At 41.8% G+C, this 26,282-nt stretch overlaps 1 protein-coding gene across 6 annotated transcripts in view; it reads right to left on the bottom strand.

Moving 5' to 3' along the window:
* Nucleotides 1–26,282, bottom strand: part of abcc9 (ATP-binding cassette, sub-family C (CFTR/MRP), member 9) — a 172,563-nt gene that overhangs the window by 12,482 nt on the left and 133,799 nt on the right. For all 6 annotated transcript variants that reach the window (XM_048610046.1, XM_048610048.1, XM_048610047.1 and 3 more), the window contains 8 exons: nt 18,724–18,881; nt 17,578–17,670; nt 16,144–16,246; nt 12,334–12,447; nt 11,416–11,536; nt 8,630–8,760; nt 4,239–4,317; nt 3,768–3,876 (listed from right to left, as the gene is read on the bottom strand). In XM_048610046.1, the coding sequence (XP_048466003.1) occupies nt 3,768–3,876; nt 4,239–4,317; nt 8,630–8,760; nt 11,416–11,536; nt 12,334–12,447; nt 16,144–16,246; nt 17,578–17,670; nt 18,724–18,881 (908 nt within the window). The remainder of the gene's footprint in view (nt 1–3,767; nt 3,877–4,238; nt 4,318–8,629; nt 8,761–11,415; nt 11,537–12,333; nt 12,448–16,143; nt 16,247–17,577; nt 17,671–18,723; nt 18,882–26,282) is intronic.

Genomic DNA, 26,282 nt, shown 5'->3' with positions numbered 1-26,282 from the left:
TGCTGCTTGGCCTGCTGTGTTCATCCAGCTCTACACCTTGTTATCTCTGTAACATAATGCCAATAGGGTAATGATTGTTTTGCAACTGGTGCAAAAGGCCAATTTCACCATCCACAATCTCAAAGTTGTCACACATAGGAAGCACATTAGAAAAAGCTTTAGAAGTAGGCTGGAATGAATACACTTATATCTTGTCATTCTGTAGTGATAATGGTTACAAAACTAAACCATTCCTTCCAACAGGTGAATTCCCATCCCACAAGTGCCTTTTCTCATGGAACCTTTTCAATATCTATTCCTTTCTTCCTCATGTGTTAATCTAACTTCCACTTAAATGTCCCCTTGATAGTCACCTCCATTAATCTTTTGTGGCAGCACATTCCAAATACTTTCTGGCTAATGCAGTTTTGCTGTGACTTCCTTGTGACAATCTTGTATTATGGCCCCTAGTGCTGGTCTCCTCTCTAAGTGGAAACAAATTTCTCTATGTCTATCCTATCAAATGCATTCATAATCTTAAAATTCTCTAACAGCCCACCTAGTGGTCCTCTCTGAGAGAAAGGAATCCCAGAATGAAAGAGCTCGTGAGAGAATGCAACTTCCTGGAAAAATTAGTAATTTATGTCTCTTCTACACCAGTTAATGATACTCCATAATGATGAGACATGCCAATTGAAACAGTGCAGTTGAGAAACTTTTAGATGAGTTTCAATGCAGTTATGTGCCATCACTACACTTTGGTAAACAATGGGCAGCCAAGTGGGATGGAGACAACTGAAAGCTTAATGGCTGCAATAGCAGCATAGATAATGAAAAGGGGTCTCCACTTATGGCTGAGAATTCAAAAATACCAGCCATGACTATTCGACAGGCAGTCATTAATAATTCCAATATGAAATACTCAGAGTGGTTTGTCTGTGTAACCCACAAAGACAGGGAATGGTTAAGATGAATAACATGCATGCATTTCAAGGAAAACTAAACAAATACACAAAGGCAAAAGGAATAGAAGCAGAATACAGTAGAAACCTTTAAAGGTCTTGGATGAAGAGAGGTAGAAGAGGTTCAGGTGGAACATAAACCCACCATGTTGAGTGGCCTCCTCTGTTCTATAAATTCTACATCATATTTTTATGTATTCTTCAAGCATAACAAATTTTTGAGTATCACAGCTGATTATTAGCTTGACCTACTAGTCAGTTTTTTGTAGCATTGCACAAATCAAATGTAATAATTTGGTAAGGGATGGATTAGAGTGCACAAAATAATTAGATTACAGTACTCAGATGTAATCAGAGCTTATTCAAAGGAATAGGTTCTTTCTTTTTACACAACGATTTGTTTTTTTTATTATTGTACATAATTAAACAACATCACAAAAACAGATGACCTGGTCATTATAACATTGCTTTGTGTGGAACTGTTCAGTGAAAAATTGGCTGCCACGTTTTTTTACTTTATAACAGAGACCACATTTCAAAGTATTTCACAAGCTACGAAGTGTTTTGAATATCTCTTGATCATGAAAGGTACTTTGTAAATAAGTCTTCATTTCTTTTTCAGCCACTTTGCACAATCCATTACAGACATTACAGCCTCTGGTTAAAAAATTATCTTGTATGATGAAATTGTGAATATTTGCTTCATTTTCTTGACATTTCCCTCATTATTTTAGCTTCCATTATTCAAAATAAGTTAACAGCATCATTATAATGGCAGACTTCTTTCAGGGAAACACATTAAGCATCTGTACAGCATCATCCCTGGTGTGACTTCAGGACCTGCACGTCTATTTCCAGGTTAAAGAGGCTTTTTTTTTGCCAAGTTAATTAGTTTCTTACTAGTTGGTGCTAAATTTCCTCCATATTTTGGCCAGTGTGCTTTGAGTATAGAAAGATTACACACATAATAGGGGCATATGTCACACATACACTTATGCAGAATTTTTGAGGAAACTTAGGCTGATTGCATTCTGGGCAATTGAGATGAACTGGTTAACATTGCAATCACAGGCTAGGATTTAAGTCCATTGCAATCATTAAATAACAAAATAGATAACAAAGAAAATTGTGTAGTGGACAGCGAAGAAGGTTACCTCAGAGTACAATGGGACCTTGATCAAATAGGCAAACAGGCCGAGGAATGGCAGGTGGAGTTTCATTTAGATAAATGTGAGATGCTGCATTTTGATAGGGCAAATCAGGGCAGGACTTATATACTTAATGGTAAGGTTCTGGGGAGTGTTGTCGAACAAAGAAACCATGAGGTGCAGGTTCATAGTTCCTGGAAATTGGAATCGCAGGTAAACAGGGTAGTGATGAAAGTGTTTGGTATGCTTGCCTTTATTGGTCATTGCATGTTGGGAGGTCATGTTGCGGCCACTTTTGGAATCCTACATTCAATTCTGGTCTCCCTGCTATAGGAAAGATGTTGTGAAACTTGAAAGGGTTCAGGAAAGATTTACAAGGATGTTGCCACAGTTAGAGGGTTTGAACTATAGGGAGAGGCTGAATAGGTTGGGGTATTTTGACTAGAGTGTTGGAGGCTGAGGGGTTACCTTATAGAAGTTAATAAAATCATGAGGGACATGGACGGGGTGAATAGTCAAGGTCTTTTCCTCAGGGCATAGGTTTAAGGTGAGAGGGGAAACTTTTAAAAGGGTCCTAAGGGGTAACTTTTTAATACAGAGGATGGTACATTTATAGAATGAGCTGCCAGAGGAAGTGGTGGAGGCTGGTACAATTTCAACATTTAAAAGGCAAATGGATGGGTACATGAATAGGAAGCGTTAGAGCAATATAGGTCAAATGCTGGCAAATGGGACTAACTTAATTTAGAATATCTGGTCGGCATGGACAAGTTGGACCAAAGGATCTGTTTCCGTGCTGTTCACCTCTATGACTCTAACAAAGTCTATCTCATATACTTTCTCAATAATTATACAATACAAATCATTACTAAGTTCTTGATTAATCACAACAATCAATTTCTTATCAATTAGAATCAAATATGAAGTGACAAAAATCCTACTGGTGTGAATTTTGTAAAAATAGGTTCCCTCAAGCATTCTGCACTTAATGCATGTCATAAAATTGAAATTAAACTGCACAATTTATTAATTTCAATGTGTATCCTTTATAATGATAATGGTACAGAAATTCTACTGAGAATTATAAGAAAATAGATGCATGGCCTGCTAATCCAACAACTTGGCAGCCAAATTGCTACATCTCCACATTGAATGTACTTTTCATATCAGAGAGTCATCCATACTATTCTGTTTAAGAGAACAGCATTCTTATCTGCCATGAATAATTTTTTTTGCCCTCTTGCTCTGTACTAACAGCAGGAGGATGACTTTCAGTTCTGCTGGCAAATCTCCATCTGTGTTTAGACTTGCACTTAATTAATGACCATGGTTCGAGATCATGGTCAGAGTGACAGAGATTTTAAGACCCCTGATAGAAAGGCTATTACAGGCAAGATTACTGTGATCAGGTGGAGGATCCTGTCCTTGAGATACTCAGAAACGGCTAAGGAATTGTAAAAGTGCGCTCCGTTCTTACATCCAACTTTCTTCTCAACCCTCTGACATTCAACATTTCCACTGCAATGAGATTCTGTGCTTAATGTAAACTGCGATGTTCAGTTTGACATATAGCAGCTGAGCAGATGAGCCATTCCTATTTAAGGCATATTCTAGGCTGCTCTCCAAGACTAAGCACAGAACACTGCGGAGCCAGCATTGCAGCCAAGAACTTGCTTACCGAATGGATCCACTAAAAAGAACAGGGTCTTGCAAAATAATGGAAAGTCTTGAGCGAAGAGTATGAAGAGGGAGCTTGCTGATATCTATTCCATCAATGATGATTTTACCTATTATATAATCATAAAGCACAAAGTTAAAAGCACAATGGGTTATGTTTTGTTCAGAGTTTAATGTCATTCTTGAGTTCATTGCGACTTGAGCCATTTGTTTATCTTTTACCAGTTAAGAGACTCATATAGTTTACAGATTGATGGAACCTTTATACTCTTCAATTGGGAATTGACATCAGGGTCAGACAGTCAGAAAGAGAAATAATTTAATCATAAATTACAACTACTAAATGACTACCACCTAAGCTGTAAACCAGTGACTGAGATAATGTTGTGCTTCCTTGCAGTAATAAGGGGTTTACAATAAATTTTACTGGCTTGCAGCACTGGCAGACTGCATGATGAGTGGCAGGACTAACCTTCAAATATATCCACCATCCTGAAGAAAGCCAGGGACAGGGAAGATTTTCCACTGCCGGTGCGCCCACATATCCCAACCTGGAAAACAAATACAACACACACATACATTTGCAAACAATTGTTTCTTTATTTGTGTCAAATGGACTTTAATGTATGAATTATTAAACAGAAAATCAGTCTGTATAATATTTTGATTAACGCATGTTCAGTGGAGCAAATAGACATACTAATTGTGCATTAATCTGTGGTAATATGGAAGTGAGATATCCAATGTCATTCCTGCCTTCAAGGTTCAGGAGAAAGGGTAAAGGAAAGCAGTGGGGAACGTAGACAATCATTTTCTTATATCCTGACTTATAGCCTTCAGCCACTATTATTAAAATCAATTTCTAGTGAAAGAAAACAATAATTGTGGGAAGACTGTGGATCAGGATAAATAATGCACAAAAAATTAAAATTTATCACAAAGAGTAACAAATGGCAAAACTGTGAATAGAGTGAAGAAAGGAATTTTATATTTTAGTGATGTTGAATGCTCAGTGAATTCCATTGATGGAGATCACTCGTTTCCTTTCTGCATTGTGAGGCAGAGTCTTTTCTACTCCATCTGACATTGAGATTTCATTACCAAAAGAGAGACTTATGTTTATATATCATTTTCACTATCACCGGATGTCTATAAGTACTTTACAACCCGGGAAATAATCTTCAAGTGTTTTCAGCATAGGAAAGTGTGCAATTTACACAAAATAAGGACTGAATACTGTGTTCTTAGTGATGTTGACTGAAGCACAAATATGGCCAGAAATCCTGGAAATAACTGCAACTGTGTTTTTAATTGAAATAGTGCAATGGGATCTTTTGTTTTCACCTGAAAAGGCAGATGGGGCCCAAGTTCATCACTTTCTCTGACAGACGGCATCTCCAACAATGCAGCACACCATTAGTACTGTACTGGAGTGTCAACCTTGACTTTTATGCTGAAGAAGTTAAACACAGAGAACCTTGCTCGGTTGCAAATAGACAAGATGGGAAAAAAATTTATTTCAAAACGTTCTGAGAAAATATGGCAATTTTAAAAAAACTGACTTCATCTCTCAGTGGGTATAACTCTTAATTCCAGGCAGAAGTCCCTCTTTAGTCACTTGAATACATAATCCAGGCTGTCACTACATTCTGTGTATTACAAGGAAATACTTCACTGTCAGAGGTGCGGCTTTTTAAGATGGGGGTCAGATCGAGTTTCCTTACGCCTTTTTACACAGATGAAAAGGATCCCATGGTGCATTTTTAAATTTTTTATTCCTCGATGAACATCACTAAACCAAATTATCTGCTATTATCATTGTTGGCTGCCCAAGACAATGAACAACACTTTAAAAAGATTTCATTGGCTCACATTGGGGTGTCCTGAGGATCATGAAAGGTTTTATATAAAGATGAATTTTTCTTCAGTTTCGTTGGCTGCACCCACCAAGGCGCAACCATCGTTGACCCCTTTAGATTAGTATGAGAGATACGGTTAAAAGCCACGTTATTTTGTTATTACTCATTCATGATATGTAGGTGTTGCTGGCTGGGCCAGCATTTATTGTCCATTCCATCCCTATTTGTGAAATAACTCCATAGAGGCCAGTATCCCATCACCAAGTCACCCTTTATGTACACATAGAGAGTCCTTGACGCTGATCCAGCTCCCTCAGAGCCAGCTCTCAGAGTGAACAGAACCCCTGACACTCTTGTTTATATCTGTCAGCCAGGGCTCCCTGATTGACCCAGGTTAACAGTCCCAGTCAGGGAACTCATATTCTATGAGGTCCACCTGGCTGACCTTGTAACAATCACTATAATTTGTCCTTGAGAAGCCAGTAAATATGGCATAGATATATCAACAACTCTGTCAGGGATGGAGTTCCAGGATTTTGATCCATCAGTCATCTGGACTGGCATCTATTTTTTTCTGTCATGATTGCTTTGAAGTTGTTTGTCCTGTCACAACTAAATCCTGATATTTAAGGGCAAGGGGGTGCAGTGAAAATAACTGGCATGCTTTGCAAAGATTAACCATTGGAAAAGTAACAATACACAAGGTGGGATCTTTACCAAGATCGTGGGAAATTCAGAGCTGTATTCTAATGCTTTTATTTTTATGTCTTTTAAATATATCATTAAACCCTTGTACACTTTCCACAACATCAACCACTACTGGCTGAAAACCAAGTATATGCCTTTGTTCAGTGTCTGAATAAGTGCAGAGATGTTTGGAAATCAATTTTTGTTCAGCTCTCCAAGTTGCCGTCAACATTGTTTGCACCAAACAAAACCTCCACCATTAAACACTTTATAATTAACATGGTTTTAGAGAAGTTTGAACCCAAATCCCTCAAGAGACATGTCTCTTTTGATTCAAGTTAATTTACATAAATGGCATAAAAGATAATGATCTCTGGAATCTTACCGGAGCTATGGGAGAATTGGCACCGAGTAAATAAGATCAGGGAGTTGAATACATGGCTGAAAAATCGATGTAAGAGAAATAGTTTGGGTGGTACGGTAGCTCCGTGGTTAGCACTGCTGCCTCGCAGCAGCAGCGACCTGGGTTTGATTCCAGCCTTGGGTGAGTGTGTGTGGAGTTTGCACTTTCTCCCTTTGTCTGCATGGGTTTCCTCCCACAGTTCAAAGATGTGCAGGTTGGGTGGATTGGCCATGTTAAATTGTCCATAGTGTCCATTGGATGTGCAGGCTGTGTAGATTAGCCGTGGTTACAGGGATAGAGGGGATTGGGTCTGAGTGGGATGATCTTTGGACGTTTGGTGTGGACTCAATGGGCTAAATGGCCTCTCTCTGCATTGTAAGGATTCTAATGATAGGCGTTGATAAGGCACTGGCACCAGTACAGGGGAAGAGAAAGCTCAGCCATGAAGGGGCCAGAAACTTTGGAAAATTGTCTTAATGGGGTTGCAGAGTGTGCTTTAAACTGAATAGCTGACAGTGGGGCTAAGTGGAAAATTCACGTGAGATGAAATTTGGAAGGGGGAACAACAAGGCATACTGCAGGGATGTGAGGTAGCTAATGATAACCAGAGTGTGGCGGCAAGGGACAATGTACAAATATAAAAGGGTCAGTGTGGGGAAAAATGATGAAGGACAGAATTCAAAGCTGGTGTTTATCCTCAAATCCACTTTCATCCACTCCCCATATCCCTTGATTCCTTTAGAGACCAAACATTCTCCATGTTAGTATTAAATAGACATATTGATATTGCATTTGCAACCTTCTGGGATTTTGTTGGATCTGTTGAATTCCAAAGATTTACCATTTGAGTGAAGAAATTTCTCCTTTGTTCAATCCAAAATCATCTTCCCCTTATCCTGAAACTGTGCCCATTTCTAGCCTATCCAGGCAGGGAGAGAACCTGACAGTATCTATCCTTTTTAGCCCTTTCACATCTTGTTGTGTTTCAATGAGATCACCTCTCATTGCTGTAAAGTTCAGAGGGTATAGGGTGAATTACTCAGCTTTTCATGTTAGAACGTCACGAGACAAGTTAGTTTTACCCTACTGATGATGTGTTGTTGCAATAGTAACCCTGCTCAGTACAAGAGGAACTGGAGGTTCGGACATCTGGTGTATGTGCTTGTCTGAGGAGCCAGTGGTGCGAAGCTACCATCTGTAGGATTGTGACTGAAAGCCTTTTCATAGTATTATAGATGGTTACAGCACAAGAGGCTATTTGGGCCTTTACATCCATGCTAATCAACAAAGATCTGACTACATTATCCCCATTTTCCAGCTCGTGACCCATAGCTCTGGAGGTAATGACAACACAAATGAATATCTAAATACTGCTTCAATGTTACAAGAATTTCTGACTCAACCACCCTTTCGGGCAGTGGGTTTCAGATTCTCTCTGGGTGAGAAAATTATTACTCAATTCTTCTTTTACCCTTCTACATCTTAACTTAAATTCATGCCTCCTGATTATTGACAGCTCTACTAATGGTAAAAGTGAATTTCTATCTATACTCCTCAAAGCCTGTCAAAATAAGCAGCTACCAGTACTGTTTGTCTGTAGCTCCAACACAGCACACTAACACAACTCAACAAAAAAAGAGATCCTATACCTCTGACATGAAAATTAACATAAGTCTTGTAGAGCAACAGTATTTGAGAACCAGTGAGATAAAAGCCAAATCTGAGCTTTGAATTTGAAATTTCTTTAATTGTTAGGCTGTTGGTATTACCTGGTTGATGTATGAGGTTCCCTCTCGTTTCCATTTCACTGTGGAGTGCTGTGCCTGCCCCATTGTCTACAATAAGTTTGCAACATTTATCCAATTTCTTACAAGGACCATTAAAGAATACGATTTGTAAGATTCTCTTAATTACCTTTTGACCTGGTGTGATGTAGGCTTTGACGTGTTTAAGAACAGGTTTGAGAGCTGGGTCATATCGAACACAGAGATCCTGAATCTTTATTTCTCCTTGCTGCGGCCAGTCTTCTGGGATTTGGGATGGGTCTATATGGAAAGTTAAGATGTAAAATTTACATATAATCTCAAACAGATGTTGGTAGATCTTAGGACCTGGCTTCCATCCATTGTTACTTATTCTAAATCAAGTCACATATAAGCACTTCAGAACAACTTACCTACTGACTTTCCCTGCCCTTGCTCAGGAAAGTGACACACACTGGATTCTAGAACTTGCCGTAAGGGAAATTGCAGGTGATAACCAACACCCACAGACTGAGTGACATAATTTATAATTGTCAAAGGTCCCAGTGTGATTCTTTGTTTATAGATCTGTAAAAGTTCCAGCAAATTGAGAGACGTAAGGTTCAAAAATGAGCCCAATGTACCTAGAACAATACCTGTTTTTAAAATAATTCATTCATGGGATACAGGATCACTGGTTGATCAGCATTTATTGTCCATCCCTAGTTGCCCTTGAGAAGGTGGTGGTGAGCTGCCTTCTTGAACTGCTGTAGTCTATGTGTAGGTAGACCCACAATGCTGTTCAGGAGGGAGTTCCAGAATTTTGATCCAGTGGCACTAAGGAAATGAAATCAATTTCTCAGTCTGAATGATGTGTGACTTGGAGGGGAACTTGTAGGCGGTGATGTTCCCATGTGTCTGCTACTTCTGTCTCTCGAGATGGAAGTGTATTTAGAAGGTGATGTATAAGGAGCCTTGGTGAATTTCTGCACTGCATCTTGTAGATGGCACACACTGCTGCTATTGGTGGAGGACGTGGATGCTTGTGGATGTGATGCCAATCAAGTTGGCTGCTTTGTCCTGGATGGTGTCAAGCCTCTTGTGTGTTGTTGGGGCTGTACTCATCCAGGCAAGTGGGGAGTATTCCATCACACTCCTGACTTGTACTGTGTAGATGGTGGACAGGCTTTGGGGAGTCAGGAGGCAAGTTACTCATTACAAGATTCCTAGTCTCTGACCTGCTCTTGTAGCCACTGTATTTATATGGTTAGCACAGTTTAGTTTCTATTGAATGATGACATCCGCAACCCCCACCTTCCGCAACCCTCCTGCTGCCAAAAATGTGGGTATTGAGTGATGGTAATGCCATTGAATGTCATGGAGTAATGGTAAATTCTTTGTTAGAGATGGTCATTGCCTCGCATTTGTGTGGGGTGAATATTACTTGCCACTTTTCAGCTCAAGCCTGGATATTGTCTAGGTCTTATTGCATTTCATTATGGTCTGCCTCATTATCTGATTTGTAGCATCTGTTGTCACAAGAGATTAACCATATGAGGAGGTTTAAAAGTTCTGAATGGCTTTAAATGAATGGATGCTGTTTTCAGTGATAAGTGTGTAGGAGTGAGAGTTATGTTAGATCATTAGATGATTCATTATTTCTTTCATCTCCACATTGCTGCTGAAGTTCTGCCCTATGAGAAACCGAGTGAGTAGCCATGGAGTTAACTTGTTCAAATTGCTGTTGATTTTCTCCAGTATTACTGTCCTAAAATCTTCGCCAGTGTGGCCTTTATCTGCCTCAATGTTTGTGAACAACAATGTAATATTTGCAATTTTACCCTTCTTTGGTACCATCCCATATCACAGGAAAATTAGAAGCTTTTAACATTAAACAGTGCAACTGCATTACCTTTTAATCTACAATACATAAGTGAATTCAAGCCTAGTTTATCAATCTACCTCGGAATTTAGCCTTTTTGGCTCCAGAATCATTTGTTGTGAATCGCTGCTCCAAGGAATACATATCCTTTCTGAGGTTCGTTGGAACTGAAACATGCAATATTCCAGAGAGGGTGTAACCAGTACTCTGTACAACTTTAACATAGGTACCATCTCTGAATATACAATGGACTGTGTTGTGATATCGTATTAAAAGCAAAGTAATGAGATGCTAGAAATCTAAAATAAAAACAATGTCCTGGAGAAACTCAGCAGATCTGGCTGAATCCGTGGAGAAAGAAACAAAGTTAACGTTTCAAATCCAAGATGATTTTTTCTTGGAACTGTTACTGTACTGTCTCCCTGGGAAAGGGGTTCCTCTCTGGGCATGGAATTGTGGAATCTTCCCCCTTATACAGGGGAAGTCCAAGCAAGAATTGATCTTGTGTGAAATAGAATAGCTATAGAAATTCAGACAGCTGATAAATTTGTTTGTCAGTGGGAAAATTAAACCACATTGACTTGGAAAGCATCATATCTGATCCCTGTCCTGTGTACAGTGGTCAACTGGAACAGATGTAAGGCTAGGGTGGAATAGAAGACATTACTGAGTTACTACTGCTGGTTAGTATCCAGGGACTGCTGGAAAGAGCAACCAAGTGAGAAATAGGCGAGGATGGAATTGTGAAGCCCTCTAGCTGAGGCAGCCCCGAATTCCCATTAACTATGCTCACAAATAAAGAATTGTCAAATTAGCAAGATACTGCTATTGCTAACAAGCAAATCAGAATGCCAAAAGAATTATTTTCAGCATTACTACTATTGTAAAATTTTACCTGATGTGCTTAATGTTTATACATCTCAGAATATCAACATGTATCAATTTTTATGAAGTTCATTTTTATGTATAACTAAACAAAGCATTACTGTAAACTGGAACAGGAACAGTTCTATCAGCTATTTCTTTTTACTTCTAGGCTTATGTTCCAAGGGATGGATTGTATCTGTAAATCATACCAATGGTTCCTTCATAATTTTCACTCTCAATGTTCAGGAAACTGTTCACCTTCTTCACAGCTCCCATCTGCACTTCCAAATCAGCGAGATTTCTCACTACCCAATTAAGGTAATTACAAACCTATGCAAAGAAAAAAAAATCCATTTAAATAATGACTTTTAGGACAACCCACAGTGCTTCACAGCTAACAACAGTAACTTGTATCTTTAATGTAATGAAATATCCAAAGGTAGTTCATAAAGTATGACATTGAGTCACTTCAGGAGATATTAGATTATACTACCAAAAGCTTGTTCTAAAGGGCGTGGGTTAAGAAGAGACAGTTAGGTAGAGAGACTGAGAAGAGTGGGATGGGACTTCCAGAACTGAAAGCATGGCAGCAAAGGTGAAGCTTCTATAATTGGGAATGAACAAGAATCATAGAAGCCAACATTCCACCGATTAGCTGTTCTCCTTAATATATTGAAAAAAATTGATCAAATCACTCCTTAACCATGTAAGTTTTGGGGATTTCAACCTATACTTTCTCTAATCTCTCCTTGTAATTTGACTCTTTGAGTCGAGTTTATTCATTAATGGGATTAGGGTGTTTCACTGGCCGGGCCAGCATTTGTTGCCTATCCCTAATTGCCCAGAGAGCAATTAAGAGTCAACCACATTCTCGAAAACCTGATTAAATCATAAAACCTGCCGTAAAATAACAAGCCAAAGAATGTCTTGTAACTGACAAATACAACAATTAGTTTTGCATTGAATGGAAATCTAGTTAAAACATTTCAGAAATGTTCAGTTTGATTCTGTGTTCTGGCACAAGCAGAGATAGATTGCAACATCAGACATGATCCTAGTGCAATCAGGGAGATGTTGAGGGTTTGGAGGGTGTCTATCGTTGACAAAGGCAAACTGGGTCTACTTACCGTTAATGCATAGGTCAGACCAAATCCCACAAAACCAGATGAAAGACCATAGTAATGGGAATACGTTATGGTGGCTAGAGCTGCAGTGAGGACAATGTAAGCACCAAGGTAGTCCTGTTAAAATCAATAGGAAGAAGATATTAGTTTACTGTAATGTGAGAAGCTGTCTACAATTAGCACAGATTTCCCGCTAACCTGATAAATGCAACTTACTTGACTGTGCGTTTTATTTTGCTCTGACCCATTTCATTTCAATTATATATCAGATCAATTATTTACTAGAAAATATCTTTGAAAAATATTGTTACTAATATGAAATGTTATTTGCAAAATTCAGACCCCTGAACAGAGTGCAGTGTTTGCAACAGATATAAGTCCATGAATAGTTACAAATAAATAGTGTCTGGTGGATTTGAAATTTGAGTGTGTTGGTCCTTCTTTAGTTTGTTGTATTCACTATTTGCAAACTTCTTGAGTAAAATTGTAACCAAAGTATATGCAAGTAAATATGATGTTTATGAGCAATCAATTCAGCTGAAAAAGAGCAGATGTACCATGGAATTGCTTATCTCATTGAAATATGCCATGATACGGAGATATTTGGGATCCACTGGCATACGGTATCCTTGGCTTTATTAATAAGGGGAGCTGATGTTGAATTTATTTAAGACACTTGTTAGATCTCAGTATTGTGTACACTTGTGCGTGCGCATTATAGGAAGGATGTGAACGCATTGGAGAGAGTGTAGAAGCAATTTACATGAATGTTCCCAGGAATGAGAAAATCTCAGGTATGAGGATAGATTAAAGAAATTGGGACTGTCTTCCTTGGAGAGAAGAAGGCTAAGAGGAGATTTGATAAAGGTTTTCAAAATAATGAGCAGGCTGGATAGATTAGATAGGGAGAAACCGTTCCTGCTCCTAAATGGAACAAGAATGGGAAGATATAGGTTTAAAGTGATGTGCAGAACCAGTGCAGGTTGTTTAACAGTTTGTTACACGAAAAAAAAACATTTCCACACAACAAGTAGTTAGGGTACAAATGCTCTGCCTGGAAATGTGGTAGAGGCAGGCTCAATTGAGGCATTCAAAAGGGGCATTGGATGATTATTTGGATAGAAATGAAGTGCAAGGGAATGCGAGGAGAAAAAAACTGAAGATTGGTACAAGGTAACAATGCTCATGTGAAAAGCCAGTGCAGGAATGATGGGATGAATGGCTTCCTTCTGCACAGTAACAATTCTGAGAATCTGTGATATGAACATCTATCCTAGAGAAAGTAATCTGTTCGAGATGGACACACAATGTGAATCAAGGCAACAGTGAGCAGGAGTGCATGTTTGTTCCAGTGCAGGGGCAGGATGCATTTTGTGTTCCTGATCAGCAACAGAACCATTAGTGTTGGCTCTCACAAAGCTTCCCAGTGAAGGAAGGCAGCTGTCTTCTGCAGGAAACAAAAGTATTTACATTTTGACAGAAAGTTTCACGGGCTCACAATGACCTACAGCACGTTATAGTCAACATTATACATTTATTGTAAGTGTAGTCCCTGTTGCAAAGTAAGCAATGGGACACCAAGTTGCACACAGCCAGCTCTGGAAACAGCAATGAACTAACAATCAGATGATGGAGAAAATTACTGTAGATGCTGGAATCTGTACCAAAAACAAACAATGCTGGAGATCACAGTGAGTCAGGCAGCATCCATGGAGAGAGAGCAAGCTAACGTTTCGAGTCTAGATGATTCTTCATCAGAGTTGAAGTGAAGTGGGGAGGGGGCAGGATTTATGGAGGGGGGGGGTGGTTGGAGTGCTGTGGGATAAAGGATTCCCCTCCCCCCACCCCAGTGGAACTGTCTGTTCTTTCCAGGCTGGCAGTTAGACACACCACTGTTCTGCCATTCTCACATTCTGAGCACTTAATCTGAATTATCAACATCCTTTCTTCCCCCCAACACTCCAACATCACCTCCCAACTATTGCATAAATGCTACCCCCTCCACACTTCAGCTCTGATGAAGAGTCATTTAAACTCAAAACATTAGCATGCTTTCTCTCCATGGATGCTGCCTGACCCACTATGATCGCCAGCATTGTTTGTTGTCAGTAACAAAATCAGATTAATTGGTTTCTGTGAGGCTGGTAAAGGCATAAACATTAGTTGGACACCAGGGGAGGTCTCCTGGTCTTCTACAAATAGTGCTAGGGGCTTTTAGATCCAACAGGAGAGGGAGGTCGTTGTCTTGGTTTGATACCCCGTTTTAAAGGAGACACCTTCGGCAATCCAGCACCTCTTCAGCCCAGGTCCTGTGTTCAAGTTCCAGAGTGAGATAGTAACCCATAACCTGCTGACTTAGAGATGTGTTCTACCTGTGAAAAATGGCAGATCCCTGATTTATTCGTATAAAAGCTTTCTGTCTCTAGAGAATATAGACCAGTTTCCTCAACCTCTTCCAGGAATCAGTCTAATGCCTCATCTTCCACTATTCGATGTTGAGGACACATCACTTACTTAAAGACTTCTATCAATACCATTCCACTGCTTTAAGAAGTATTCCTCTAATAGCTAATCTATTAATTGCAGATTAATTGCCTTCTACGGTCACATAATGTAGCCGTTATTAAACTAATACCGATACAATGCATTGTCAACTAAAGAAAATGTTGGTAAGGAATGGGTATAGGTGATAGCCATTTCATGATCCATTTCTTAGGAAATGACCAGAGTCAACTTACTTGGTTTAAAATTCAAACAAAATATAACTGTTAACTGTCAGTCATCATTAACTGGTGCATTCTCCAAGGCAACACCTCTCCAATCAGAGACCATTTGCTAACTAATTGGCCACTCACCTCTCATACAGTACAAATGTTGTTTTCCTTTAACTTTGTTATTCCTTGTGAATTCACTTGATGAATGAAAGACAAAAGTTTCACTAACATATGAAGTTTCCCTTTTTTTAAAGCAACTCTCAAGTCCTCTTCTACCAAATGATTATTGACAAGAAATTACCTACAGTCACAGAGTTATAGAGCACAGAAACAGACCCTGCGGTCCAACTCGTCCGTGCCGACCAGATATCCTAATTTAATCTAGTCCCATTTGTCAGGTTTTGGTCCATATCCCTCTAAACCCTTCCTATTCATACACCCATCAAGACGCCTTTTGAATGTTGTAATTGTACCAGCCTCCACCACTTCCTCTGGCAGCTCATTCCGGAGTGCTACAAATATGTAGTTCTTCAATATTGCAGCAATTAATACATGGAGAAAGAATTCCTCAAGCTGCCTAGATCTAAAACCTTGATACTTCAATAATAAGATTAAATAAAAGCACATTTTATAGCTGTACATTATAATCAAAAGAAGAATAGCTATACTTGGCACAGTGAACATTTTGTTTGAAATCATGATCAGTATTGTTGGGGTCTGAAATTTCAGTGGTGCAGAACACATTTTATATCATCTCTTGATAAATTCATGCTTGAACTGAACAACATGAAGAGAAAGCACCTATCGTAGACCTTGACATCTTTTGAAGAAAACAAGGCATCCTTAAGTAAATTTACACTTTATATTTGCATTAAAAACTAGTTTGACGATTTGTAACTGAGAACAGAGAACAATATGGGTGGTTGCTGGGCAAATTTTCACTGACTTGAGCGATGATGTCTACACAGACATAAAAGGAAGCCTGTGCTATTTTTAAACTCTGCAACATTGGCTTTCAATTCCTAAAGCTTCTCACACCATTTGTTAGTGTACTTGCAATTGTGAACACTTTTAAGAGTATAAATCTCTCCCTTCATACCGTTCTGACCTCCAACCATCTGTTAGCTGCTGACAGGAACAAATAGGCGATGTTGTTGGCATCTGTGAGCTCCAGCATACGCTGCTTAAACCTGGTTTCATGTCTGCAATAGAACCAGATTCCTTATTTTCGAATCATTTTGTGATTACTGTTTTGCCAAGCTCCATATACCGACTACATTCATAATTTTTCAGACATTGTTTTGCTCACTCTGTTCATTGAGTTCAAAAATAGAGTTTGCTTTTCCACATATCTTATACATTTTTCCCATTTTAATCTCTCCCACTTCTAAACAAGGAGCCTGCATGGTTTAAAATTATCCTTGTGTTTCACAGAACGACTACTAAAAGCCAATTTTCCTGAGTCATCGTCTGTTTGGCACACACCCTACGGTTGGCATATGGTGGGATATATGTTCCTGCTTCTACCGAAAGCATTAGCTTTGTTTCTCTCCACAGATGCAGCCAGACCTATGGGGTTGGAGGAATAACATACCACACCCCTCCCCCCCCCCAGCATATTTAAACAGGGGGAACAGCATCTCTTAAAATTAAGTAGGTGGTCTGTTCACCGCTTCCCTGCTGACCCCCAACCTTCCTCCTATATTACAGTTGGCAGGGATTTCATCAATGCAGGGTGGCAGACCTTCCACCTGTAGCCCTCAATTTGACCATTAATTGGCTAATAAGCCCATTTTAAATTATTCATTCATCAGACTTAGGCATCGCAGGCTCGGTCAACATTTTTTGGCCATGCCCACTTGCCCTCAAGAAATTAGTGGTGAGCTGCCTTCTTGAACAATAGCAGTCCAGCCACAATCTATTAGGAAGGGAGCTTTAAGATTCTGACCCAGTGACATTGGAGGAATGGTAATAAACCTTCAAGTCAGGATGGGGTGTGTGGTTTGGAGGGCAACTTGGAGGTGATGGTGTTCCCAGGTATCTGCTTCCCTTATCCTTTTAAGTGGTCGAGGTTGTGTGTCATGGAAGGGCTTAAATGAGCTTTGCTGAGTTACTGTAGATGGTATACATTGCCGCAACTGTGCGCCAGCGATTCAGGAAGTGAATGTTGTACGTATTAGATAGAGTATCAACCAAGTGGATTGCTTTGTCCTAGATGGTGTCAAGCTTCTTGAGTGTTGTTGGGGCTGCCCCCATCCAGGCAAGCAGGGAGTCACATGTGACTTTGAGTCAGAAGGTGAGTTACTCACCACGCTGATGCTGCACCTATTCAATGCTGATGAGGGCATCCGCTGTTGGCTGCACAAGGGAGAGGATTCACCAGTCAGCACCAATGTTCAGTGCTAAGGTGAGCGTTAACACATCTGGAGCCGCTATCATTCAAAGATGTTTATAGAATACAACAAATATGGCATTCAATGCAGGAAGATTGTGATGCAGGACAATTACCTGGAACTTGGAATTGCTGTCTTACCGGAATGCACGGATTGTTGTAAGCCCTTCTGCTGTTTCAGAAAAATGGCACAATAGAGGCAATTGCGTACTATCATCCAGTTCCTGAAGATCCCTTCACAAATTGGAAAGAAAGAGTTTAGGCAGGACAAGGCTTTCTATCTATAGTTGTACAAGTTGGCAAGTCATTTTGTACTGGAAACATTAAACAAGCATCTACAAAAGGCAGAGTGGTTTTAATGAGGATTTTAACTTTCATCGAGATTGGAATAAATGGATCAACACATCAGGAAAAAAAAAGGTGAATTTTAAGAGTAGGCCCAGAACAGTTTTCAGCAACAATATATCCTAAAATCAACAAGGCATTACATGTCAAGTCACATTTGATTTTGTGTGTAATTAGATGGTAGCACTCTTGCCTCTGAGTCTGTAAATATTGGGTTCAAGGCCATTGGGCAAAATATGCCAGTCTGTTATATTTTTGACCTAACTTTTGTTATACACCTTTTTAATAACTGGTATCCTGCACCAGACTGGGGGCATCAGCTTGTGCTAAGGAAGTGATGTCACACTGCGGCCACAGAGGCAAAGTTAGGGTTCAGACCTTGGAGGAGGATAGGCCATGGTGGAATTTCAGATAGCATGGAGAGGGTGGAATATCTGTTCTGAATTTGTTAAGGTTTGTAAGAATTTCACTCTTATCTGTGGGCAAAAGCAACCATTGAAAGATTTTTTTGAAGAAATATGGAGTGTTTAGCATGGTTTAGTTTTTGGTTTTAAATTGTTAAATTTTCTTTTGTATTAACGGTAATGGAGTTCTATTTATTTTCATTTATCCATAAAGTGTCAGAATTAAACTGTGACATAGGCAGTGTGAGGTTGGCATAAAATAAATTGCCTTGTTCTTCCAGAAATGCAAGTGATCTTGATTCTATAATTTGGGGTTAGGTCCTTGGTTCTGGATGGGCCATCCTGGGGATCTATTCAAAAATTGACACTAAAGAACCAGGAATACTTGGGCCATATTCAATGCAAAAACTAGCTGCATCTCATCTGAGAGGTTAACTTATATCTCAACTCACTGCATAAATCTTTAACAAAACGGAGATTCAGTTGTGACCTGCTTCAGAAAATGTTTTAAATTTTCATACTCTTGAATGTTACTTACTTTGAGGCAACCCGGAAGTACTTCTGTATGAAGTAAAAGGCAACAATAAAGGGCAGTAAAGCTGTAAAGAAGATTGGTGTGACGTACAAGAGCACACCTAATGCCGACAGGCAGAGGAAGGTTGATCTTGTTAAGGACTCCAGTGTTGGTGGGATATGCTGGGAAAAAAGGAAGAAATATTTGTGTTTACACAGTTTCATTCATGCCCATGACAGTCTCAAAGCACTGTATGGGCACTGAGGTATTTTTATAGTGTAATCACTGTTGCAATGTCGGAAATACAACATCCAATTTACACACACCTATCTCTCACAAGATAGTGAGATAACACAGCGTGGAACTGGATGAACACAGCAGGCCAAGCAGCTTCAGAGGAGCAGGAATGCTGACGTTTCGGTCTGGACCCTTCTTCAGAAATGGGGGAGGGGAAGGGGATTCTGAACATAGAACATTACAGCGCAGTACAGGCCCTTCGGCCCTCGATGTTGCGCTGACCTGTGAAACCACTCTGAAGCCCATCTAACCTACACTATTCCATTATCATTCATATGTTTATCCAATGACCATTTAAATGCCCTTAAAGTTGGCGAGTCTACTACTGTTTCAGGCAGGGCATTTCACACCCTTACTACTCTGAGTAAAGAACCTACCTCTGACATCTGTCCTATATCGATCACCCCTCAATTTAAAGCTATGTCCCCTCGTGCTAGCCATCACCATCCGAGGAAAAAGGCTCTCACTGTCCACCGTATCTAATTCTCTGATCATCTTGTATGTCTCTATTAAGTCACTGCTTAACCTTCTTCTCGCTAACGAAAACAGCCTCAAGTCCCTCAGCCTTTCCTCATAAGACCTTCCCTCCATACCAGGCAACATCCTGGTAAATCTCCTCTGCACCCTTTCCAATGCTTCCACATCCTTCCTATAATGTGGCGACCAGAACTGTACGCAATACTCCAAGTGTGGCCGCACCAGAGTTTTGTACAGCTGCAACATGACCTCATGGATCCGAAACTCAATCCCTCTACCAATAAAACCTAACACACCGTACGCCTTCTTAACAACCCTATCAACCTGGGTGGCAACTTTCAGGGATCTAGGCACATAGACACCGAGATCTCTCTGCTCATCCACACTACCAAGAATCTTACCATTAGCCCAGTACTCTGTATTCCTGTTACTCCTTCCAAAGTGAATCACCTCACACTTTTCTGCATTAAACTCCATTTGCCACCTCTCAGCCCAGCTCTGCAGCTTATCTATGTCCCTCCGTAACCTGCAACATCCTTCCGCATTATCCACAACTCCACCAACTTTAGTGTCATCCACAAATTTACTAACACATCCTTCTACGCCCTCATCCAGGTCATTTATAAAAATGACAAACAGCAGTGGCCCCAAAACAGATCCTTGCGGTACACCACTGGTAACTGAACTCCAGGATGAACATTTCCCATCAACCACCACCCTCTGTCTTCTTACAGTTAGCCAATTTCTGATCCAAACCGCTAAATCACCCTCAATCCCATGCCTCCATATTTTCTGCAATAGCCTACTGTGGGGATCTTTATCAAACGCTTTACTGAAATCCATATACACCACATCAACCGCTTTACCCTCATCCACCTGTTTGGTCACCTTCTCAAAGAACTCAATAAGGTTTGTGAGGCACGACCTCCTTCACAAAACTGTGTTGACTATCCCTAATCAAATTATTCCTTTCTAGATGATTATAAATCCTATCTCTTATAATCCTTTACCCACAACCGAAGTAAGGCTCACTGGTCTATAATTACCAGGGTTGTCTCTACTCCCCTTCTTGAACGAGGGGACAACATTTGCTATCACCCAGTCTTCTGGCACTATTCCTGTAGACAATGACAACATAAAGATCAAAGCCAAAGGCTCTGCAATCTCCTCCCGAGCTTCCCAGAGAATTCTAGGATAAATCCCATCCGGCCCAGGAGACTTATCTATTTTCACACTTTCCAGAATTGCTAACACCTCCTCCTTATGAACCTCAATCCTGTCTAGTCTAATAGCCTGTATCTCAGTATTCTCCTCGACTACATTGTCTTTTTCCTGTTTGAATACTGACGAAAAATAGTCATTTAGCGCCTCTCCTATCTCTTCAGACTCCACAAACAACTTCCCACTACTGTCCTTGACTGCCCCTAATCTTACTCTAGTCATTCTTTTATTCCTGACATACCTATAGAAAGCTTTAGGGTTTTACTTGATCCTACCTGCTAAAGACTTCTCATGTCCCCTCCTGGCTCTTCTTAGCTCTCTCTTTAGGTCCTTCCTGGCTAACTTGTAACTCTCAAGCGCCCTAACTGAGCCTTCACGCCTCATCTCTACATAAGCCTCCTTCTACCTCTTGACAAGAGATCCAACTTCTTTAGCAAACCACGGTTCCCTCGCTCGACCACTTCCTCCCTGCCTGACAGGTACATACTTATCAAGGACACGCAGTAGCTGTTCTTTGAACAAGCTCCACATTTCAATTGTGCCCAGCCCCTGCAGTTTCCTTCTCCATCCTATGCATCCTAAATCTTTCCTAATCGCCTCATAATTGCCTTTCCCCCAGCTATAACTCTTGCCCTGCGGTATATACCTATCCCTTTCCATCGCTAAAGTAAACGTAACGAAATTGTGGTCACTATCACCAAAGTGCTCACCTAACTCCAAATCTAACACCTGGCCTGGTTCATTACCCAGTACCAAATTCAATGTGGCCTCGCCTCTTGTTGGCCTATCTACATACTGTGTCAGCAAACCCTCCTGCACACATTGGACAAAAACTGACCCATCTAAAGTACTCGAACTATAGCGTTTCCAGTCAATATTTGGAAAGTTAAAGTCCCCCATAACAACTACCCTGTTACTTTCGCTCCTATCCAGAATCATCTTTGCAATCCTTTCCTCTACATCTCTGGAACTTTTTGGAGGCCTATAGAAAACTCTCAACAGGGTGACCTCTCCTTTCCTGTTTCTAACCTCAGCCCATACTACCTCAGTAGACGAGTCCTCATCAAACGTCCTTTCTGCCACCGTAATACTGTCCTTGACTAACAATGCCACACCTCCCCCTCTTTTACCACCTTTCCTGATCTTACTGAAACATCTAAACCCCGGAACCTGCAACAACCATTCCTGTCCCTGCTCTATCCATGTCTCCGAAATAGCCACAACATCAAAGTCCCAGGTACCAACCCATGCTGCAAGTTCACCCACCTTATTCCGGATGCTCCTGGCGTTGAAGTAGACACACTTCAAACCACCTTCCTGCCTGCCGGTACACTCCTGCAACCTTGAAACCTTATTCCTGACCTCACTACTCTCAAATCTCCTGTACACTGGAGCTACAATTCAGGTTCCCATCCCCCTGCTGAATTAGTTTAAACCCTCCCGAAGAGCATAAGCAAATTTCTCCCCCAGGATATTGGTACCCCTCTGGTTCAGGTGTAGACCATCCCGTTTGTAGAGGTCCCACCTACCCCAGAATGAGCCCCAATTATCCAGGTATCTGAATCCCTCCCTCCTGCACCATCCATGTAGCCATGTGTTCAACTGCTCTCTCTCCCTATTCCTCGCCTTGCTAGCACGTGGCACGGGTAACAAACCAGAGATAACAACTCTGTTTGTTCTAGCTCTAAGCTTCCACCCTAGCTCCTTGAATTTCTGCCCTACCTATGTCGTTGGTGCCTATGTGGACCACGACTTGGGGCTGCTCCCCCTCCCCCTTAAGGATCCCGAAAACACGATCCGAGACATCACAGACCCTGGCACCTGGGAGGCAACACACCAACCGCGAGGGTCTTTCGTTCCCACAGAATCTCCTATCTGTCCCCCTAACTATGGAGTCCCCAAAGACTAATGCTCTCCTCCTCTCCTCCCTTCCCTTCTGAGCAACAGGGACAAACTCTGTGCCAGAGACCTGTACCCCATGGCTTACCCCTGGTAAGTCGTCCCCTGCAACAGTATCCAAAACGGTATACTTGTTATTGAAGGGAACGGCCACAGGGGATCCCTGCACTGTCTGCCTGTTCCCTTTCCGTCCCCTGACTGTAACCCATCTACCTTTTTCCTGTACCTGAGGTGTGACTACCTCCCTGTAACTCCTCTCAATTACCCCCTCAGTCTCCCGAATGATCTGAAGTTCATCCAGCTCCAGCTCCAGTTCCCTAACACGGTTTCCGAGGAGCTGGAGTTGGGTGCACTTCCTGCAGATGAAGTCAGTGGGGACACTCGTGGTGACCCTTACTCTACAGGAGGAGCATGCAACTGCCCTAACATCCATTCCCACTGTTTTGAATTCCCAAACAGACTATTGAAAAAAAAACTGGTAACCTTACCATATCGGCGCTCAGAACCTTTTGTTTTGGTTAGAGGAGGATGATGGGTGGGAGACACTACCTAGGTAGTGTTTCGGGTAAAGCAACCACCCAAATATATTACCTCACTTACTCAGCCGTCCCGAGAACGCCCTCGTTCTAGAAAGAGAGGGGAAGGCAGATGGAAGATAGATAAGGAGTAGATAGGAGACAGACAGGTCAAGGAGGTGGGGATGGAGCCAGTAAAGGTGAGTGTAGGTGGGGAGTTAAGATGGGGGTTGGTCAGTAAAGGGAAGACGGACAGGTCAAGGAGGCAGGGATGAGGCTGGTAGGTAGGAGGTGGGGTGGGGGTTGAGGTGGGAGGAGTGGATAGGTGGGACAAAAGATGGACAGGTCAAGGAGGCAGGGACGAGCTGGGCTGGTTTTGGGATGAGGTTGGGGGCGGGGAGATTTTGAAGCTTGTGAAGTCCACATTGATACCATTGGGCTGCAGGGTTCCCAAGTGAAATATGAGATGCTGTTCCTGCAACCTTCGGGTGGCATCGTTGTGGCACTGGAGGAGGCCCAGGATGGACAAGTCGTTTAAGGAGTGGGAGGGGGAGTTGAAGTGGTTCGCGACTGGGAGGTGCAATCATTTGTCTTGAACCCAGCGTAGGTGTTCCACAAAGCGGTCCCCAAGCCTCCGCTTGGTTTCCCCGATGTAGAGGAGGCCACATCGGGAACAGCAGATACACTATACCACATTAGCAGATGTGCAGGTGAACATCTGTTTGATGTGGAAGGTTTTCTTGGGGCTTGGGATGGGGGTGAGGGGGGAGGTGTAGGGACAGGTGTAGCACTTCCTGCGGTTGCAGGGAAAAGTGCCGGGTGTGGTGGGGCTAGTGGGGAGCGTGGAGCGGACAAGGGAGTCATGGAGAGAGCGGTCCCTCTGGAAGGCAGATAAGGGTGGGGAGGGAAAAATGTCCTTGGTAGTGGGGTCAGATTGCAGGTGGTGGAAGTGGCGGAGTACGATACGTTGCATCTGGAGGTTGGTGGGGTGGTACGTGAGGATGAGGGGGGTTCTGTTTTTGTTGTTATTGCGAGGAGGGGGTGTGAGGGATGAGTTGTGGGAAATGTGAGAGATGCAGTCGAGGGCGTTTTCGACCACTGTGGAGGGGAAGTTGCGGTCCTTGAAAAACGAGGACATCTGGGATGTCCGGGAGTGGAATGCCTCATCTCAGGAGCAGATGCGGTGGAGGCGAAGGAATTGGGAATAAGGGATGGCATTTTTGCAGGAAGGTGGGTGAGAGGAGGTGTATTCTAGGTAGCTGTGGGAGTCGGTGGGCTTGAAATAGATATCGGTTTCCAGGTGGTTGCCAGAGACGGAAACAGAGAGGTCCAGGAAGGAGAGCGAGGTATCGGAGATGGTCCAGGAGAACTTAAGGTTGGGGTGGAAGGTGTTCGTAAAGTGGATGAACTGTTCCAGCGCCTCATACACCTGCCCCTACACCTCTCCCCTCACCCCCATCCCAGGCCCCAAGAAAACCTTCCACAAACAGATGTTCACTGTATCCGACGTTCCCGATGTGGCCTCCTCTACATCGGAGAAACCAAGCAGAGGCTTGGAGACCGCTTTGTGGAACACCTACGCTCGGTTCGCAACAAACGACTGCACCTCCCAGTCGCGAACCACTTCAACTACCCCTCCCACTCCTTGAACGACATGTCCATCCTGGGCCTCCTCCAGTGCCACAACGATGCCACCCGAAGTTTGCAGGAACAGCACCTCATATTTCACTTGGGAACCCTGCAGCCCAATGGTATCAATGTGGACTTCACAAGCTTCAAAATCTCCCCTCCCCCTACCGCATCCCAAAACCAGCCCAGCTCGTCCCCCCTCCCTGACCTGTCCGTCTTTTGTCCTACCTATCCGCTCCTCCCACCTCAATCCCCAACCCCACCTCCTACCTACTAGCCTCATCCCCGCCTCCTTGACCTGTCCGTCTTCCCTTCACTGACCAACCCCCATCTTAACTCTCCATCTACACTCACCTTTACTGGCTCCATCCCCGCCTCCTTGACCTGTCCCTCTCCTCTCCACCTATCTGCTCCTTTATCCATCTTCCATCCGCCTCCCCCTCCACACTCTATTTATTTCAGAATCCCCTTCCCCTCCCCCGGTATTGCGTATTAGAAGAATATACAGTCAACCTATTATTTAATCAACTGGTTGCATCACTGTATGATCATCCTTCCCATGGCTAACAAGTTCTGGCACAGTACTTGATTCCAGAGCTTTTAGCTTAGAGACAGAAGGCATTGCTACTGTGTCACGACCTCCTTCCAGCTGAACAGTAGGATGCCACAAAACTCTGGTGGTTCTCCTAAAATCAGTGTTTTCTTGATGTATCTATAGACTAATTAGCTTAACATTTGTCATTGGGAAAATGTTAGAGTGTATTATAAAGGATGAAATAACTGAGCATTTAAAAATGCATAATATAATCAAGCAGAGTCAGCCTGGTTTTATGAAGGGTAATCTTTGCCTGACAAACTTACTACAGTTCTTTGACAAGATGACAAGCAGGGCAGATAAATGGGCACCAGAAGATGCAATATATTTGGATTTCCAAAAGCATTCAATAAGATACTGCACATGAGGCTAAAAGAGAAAAGGCTGTTTGGTGTTGATGGTAGCATATGAGAAGGATCAAGAATTAAAAGCAGGTATAGTTGAGATAAAGGGGGCATTTTCATAATGGCAACCTGTAGCTAGTGGAGTGACATAGGGATCAGTGCTGGAGTTACAATTATGTAAAATATTCATCCATGACTTGAATGATGGAAATGAATGTACCATCGTCAAGTTTGCAGATGACACAAAAATAGGTGAGAAGGCCCAAGCTCCACGGTTTCTAGCTTACACTGACCTCTTGAATATTTTGACCTAATTACATTAATTTATCCTCTATGTTTAGGTGGTTTGAATATTATTAATCGACAGGCAACATTCAAGATACAAAATAATTTTAATGTAATTGATGCTTATAATAATTGAAGATTTTAGCTGATTTCGACTTTCCTGATTTCTTAAAGGAATTTGTTGAACTGCCCATTGTTCAAAAGTACGTTCCACCTTATTAAACACATAGGGCTTCCCAGAGATCATTATAGGTTGATAGAAACTGGATTTGACCACTCAGTTCCTCCAACCAGGGCCAGCATTCAGTAAAATCATGTTCA

The sequence above is a fragment of the Rhincodon typus genome, chromosome 22 (assembly GCF_021869965.1).
Source record: "Rhincodon typus isolate 14 chromosome 22, sRhiTyp1.1, whole genome shotgun sequence".
NCBI classification, from domain to species: domain Eukaryota; kingdom Metazoa; phylum Chordata; class Chondrichthyes; order Orectolobiformes; family Rhincodontidae; genus Rhincodon; species Rhincodon typus.
The sequence above is the reverse complement of the archived record's forward strand: the minus strand, read 5'-3'. Positions and strand labels throughout refer to the sequence as shown.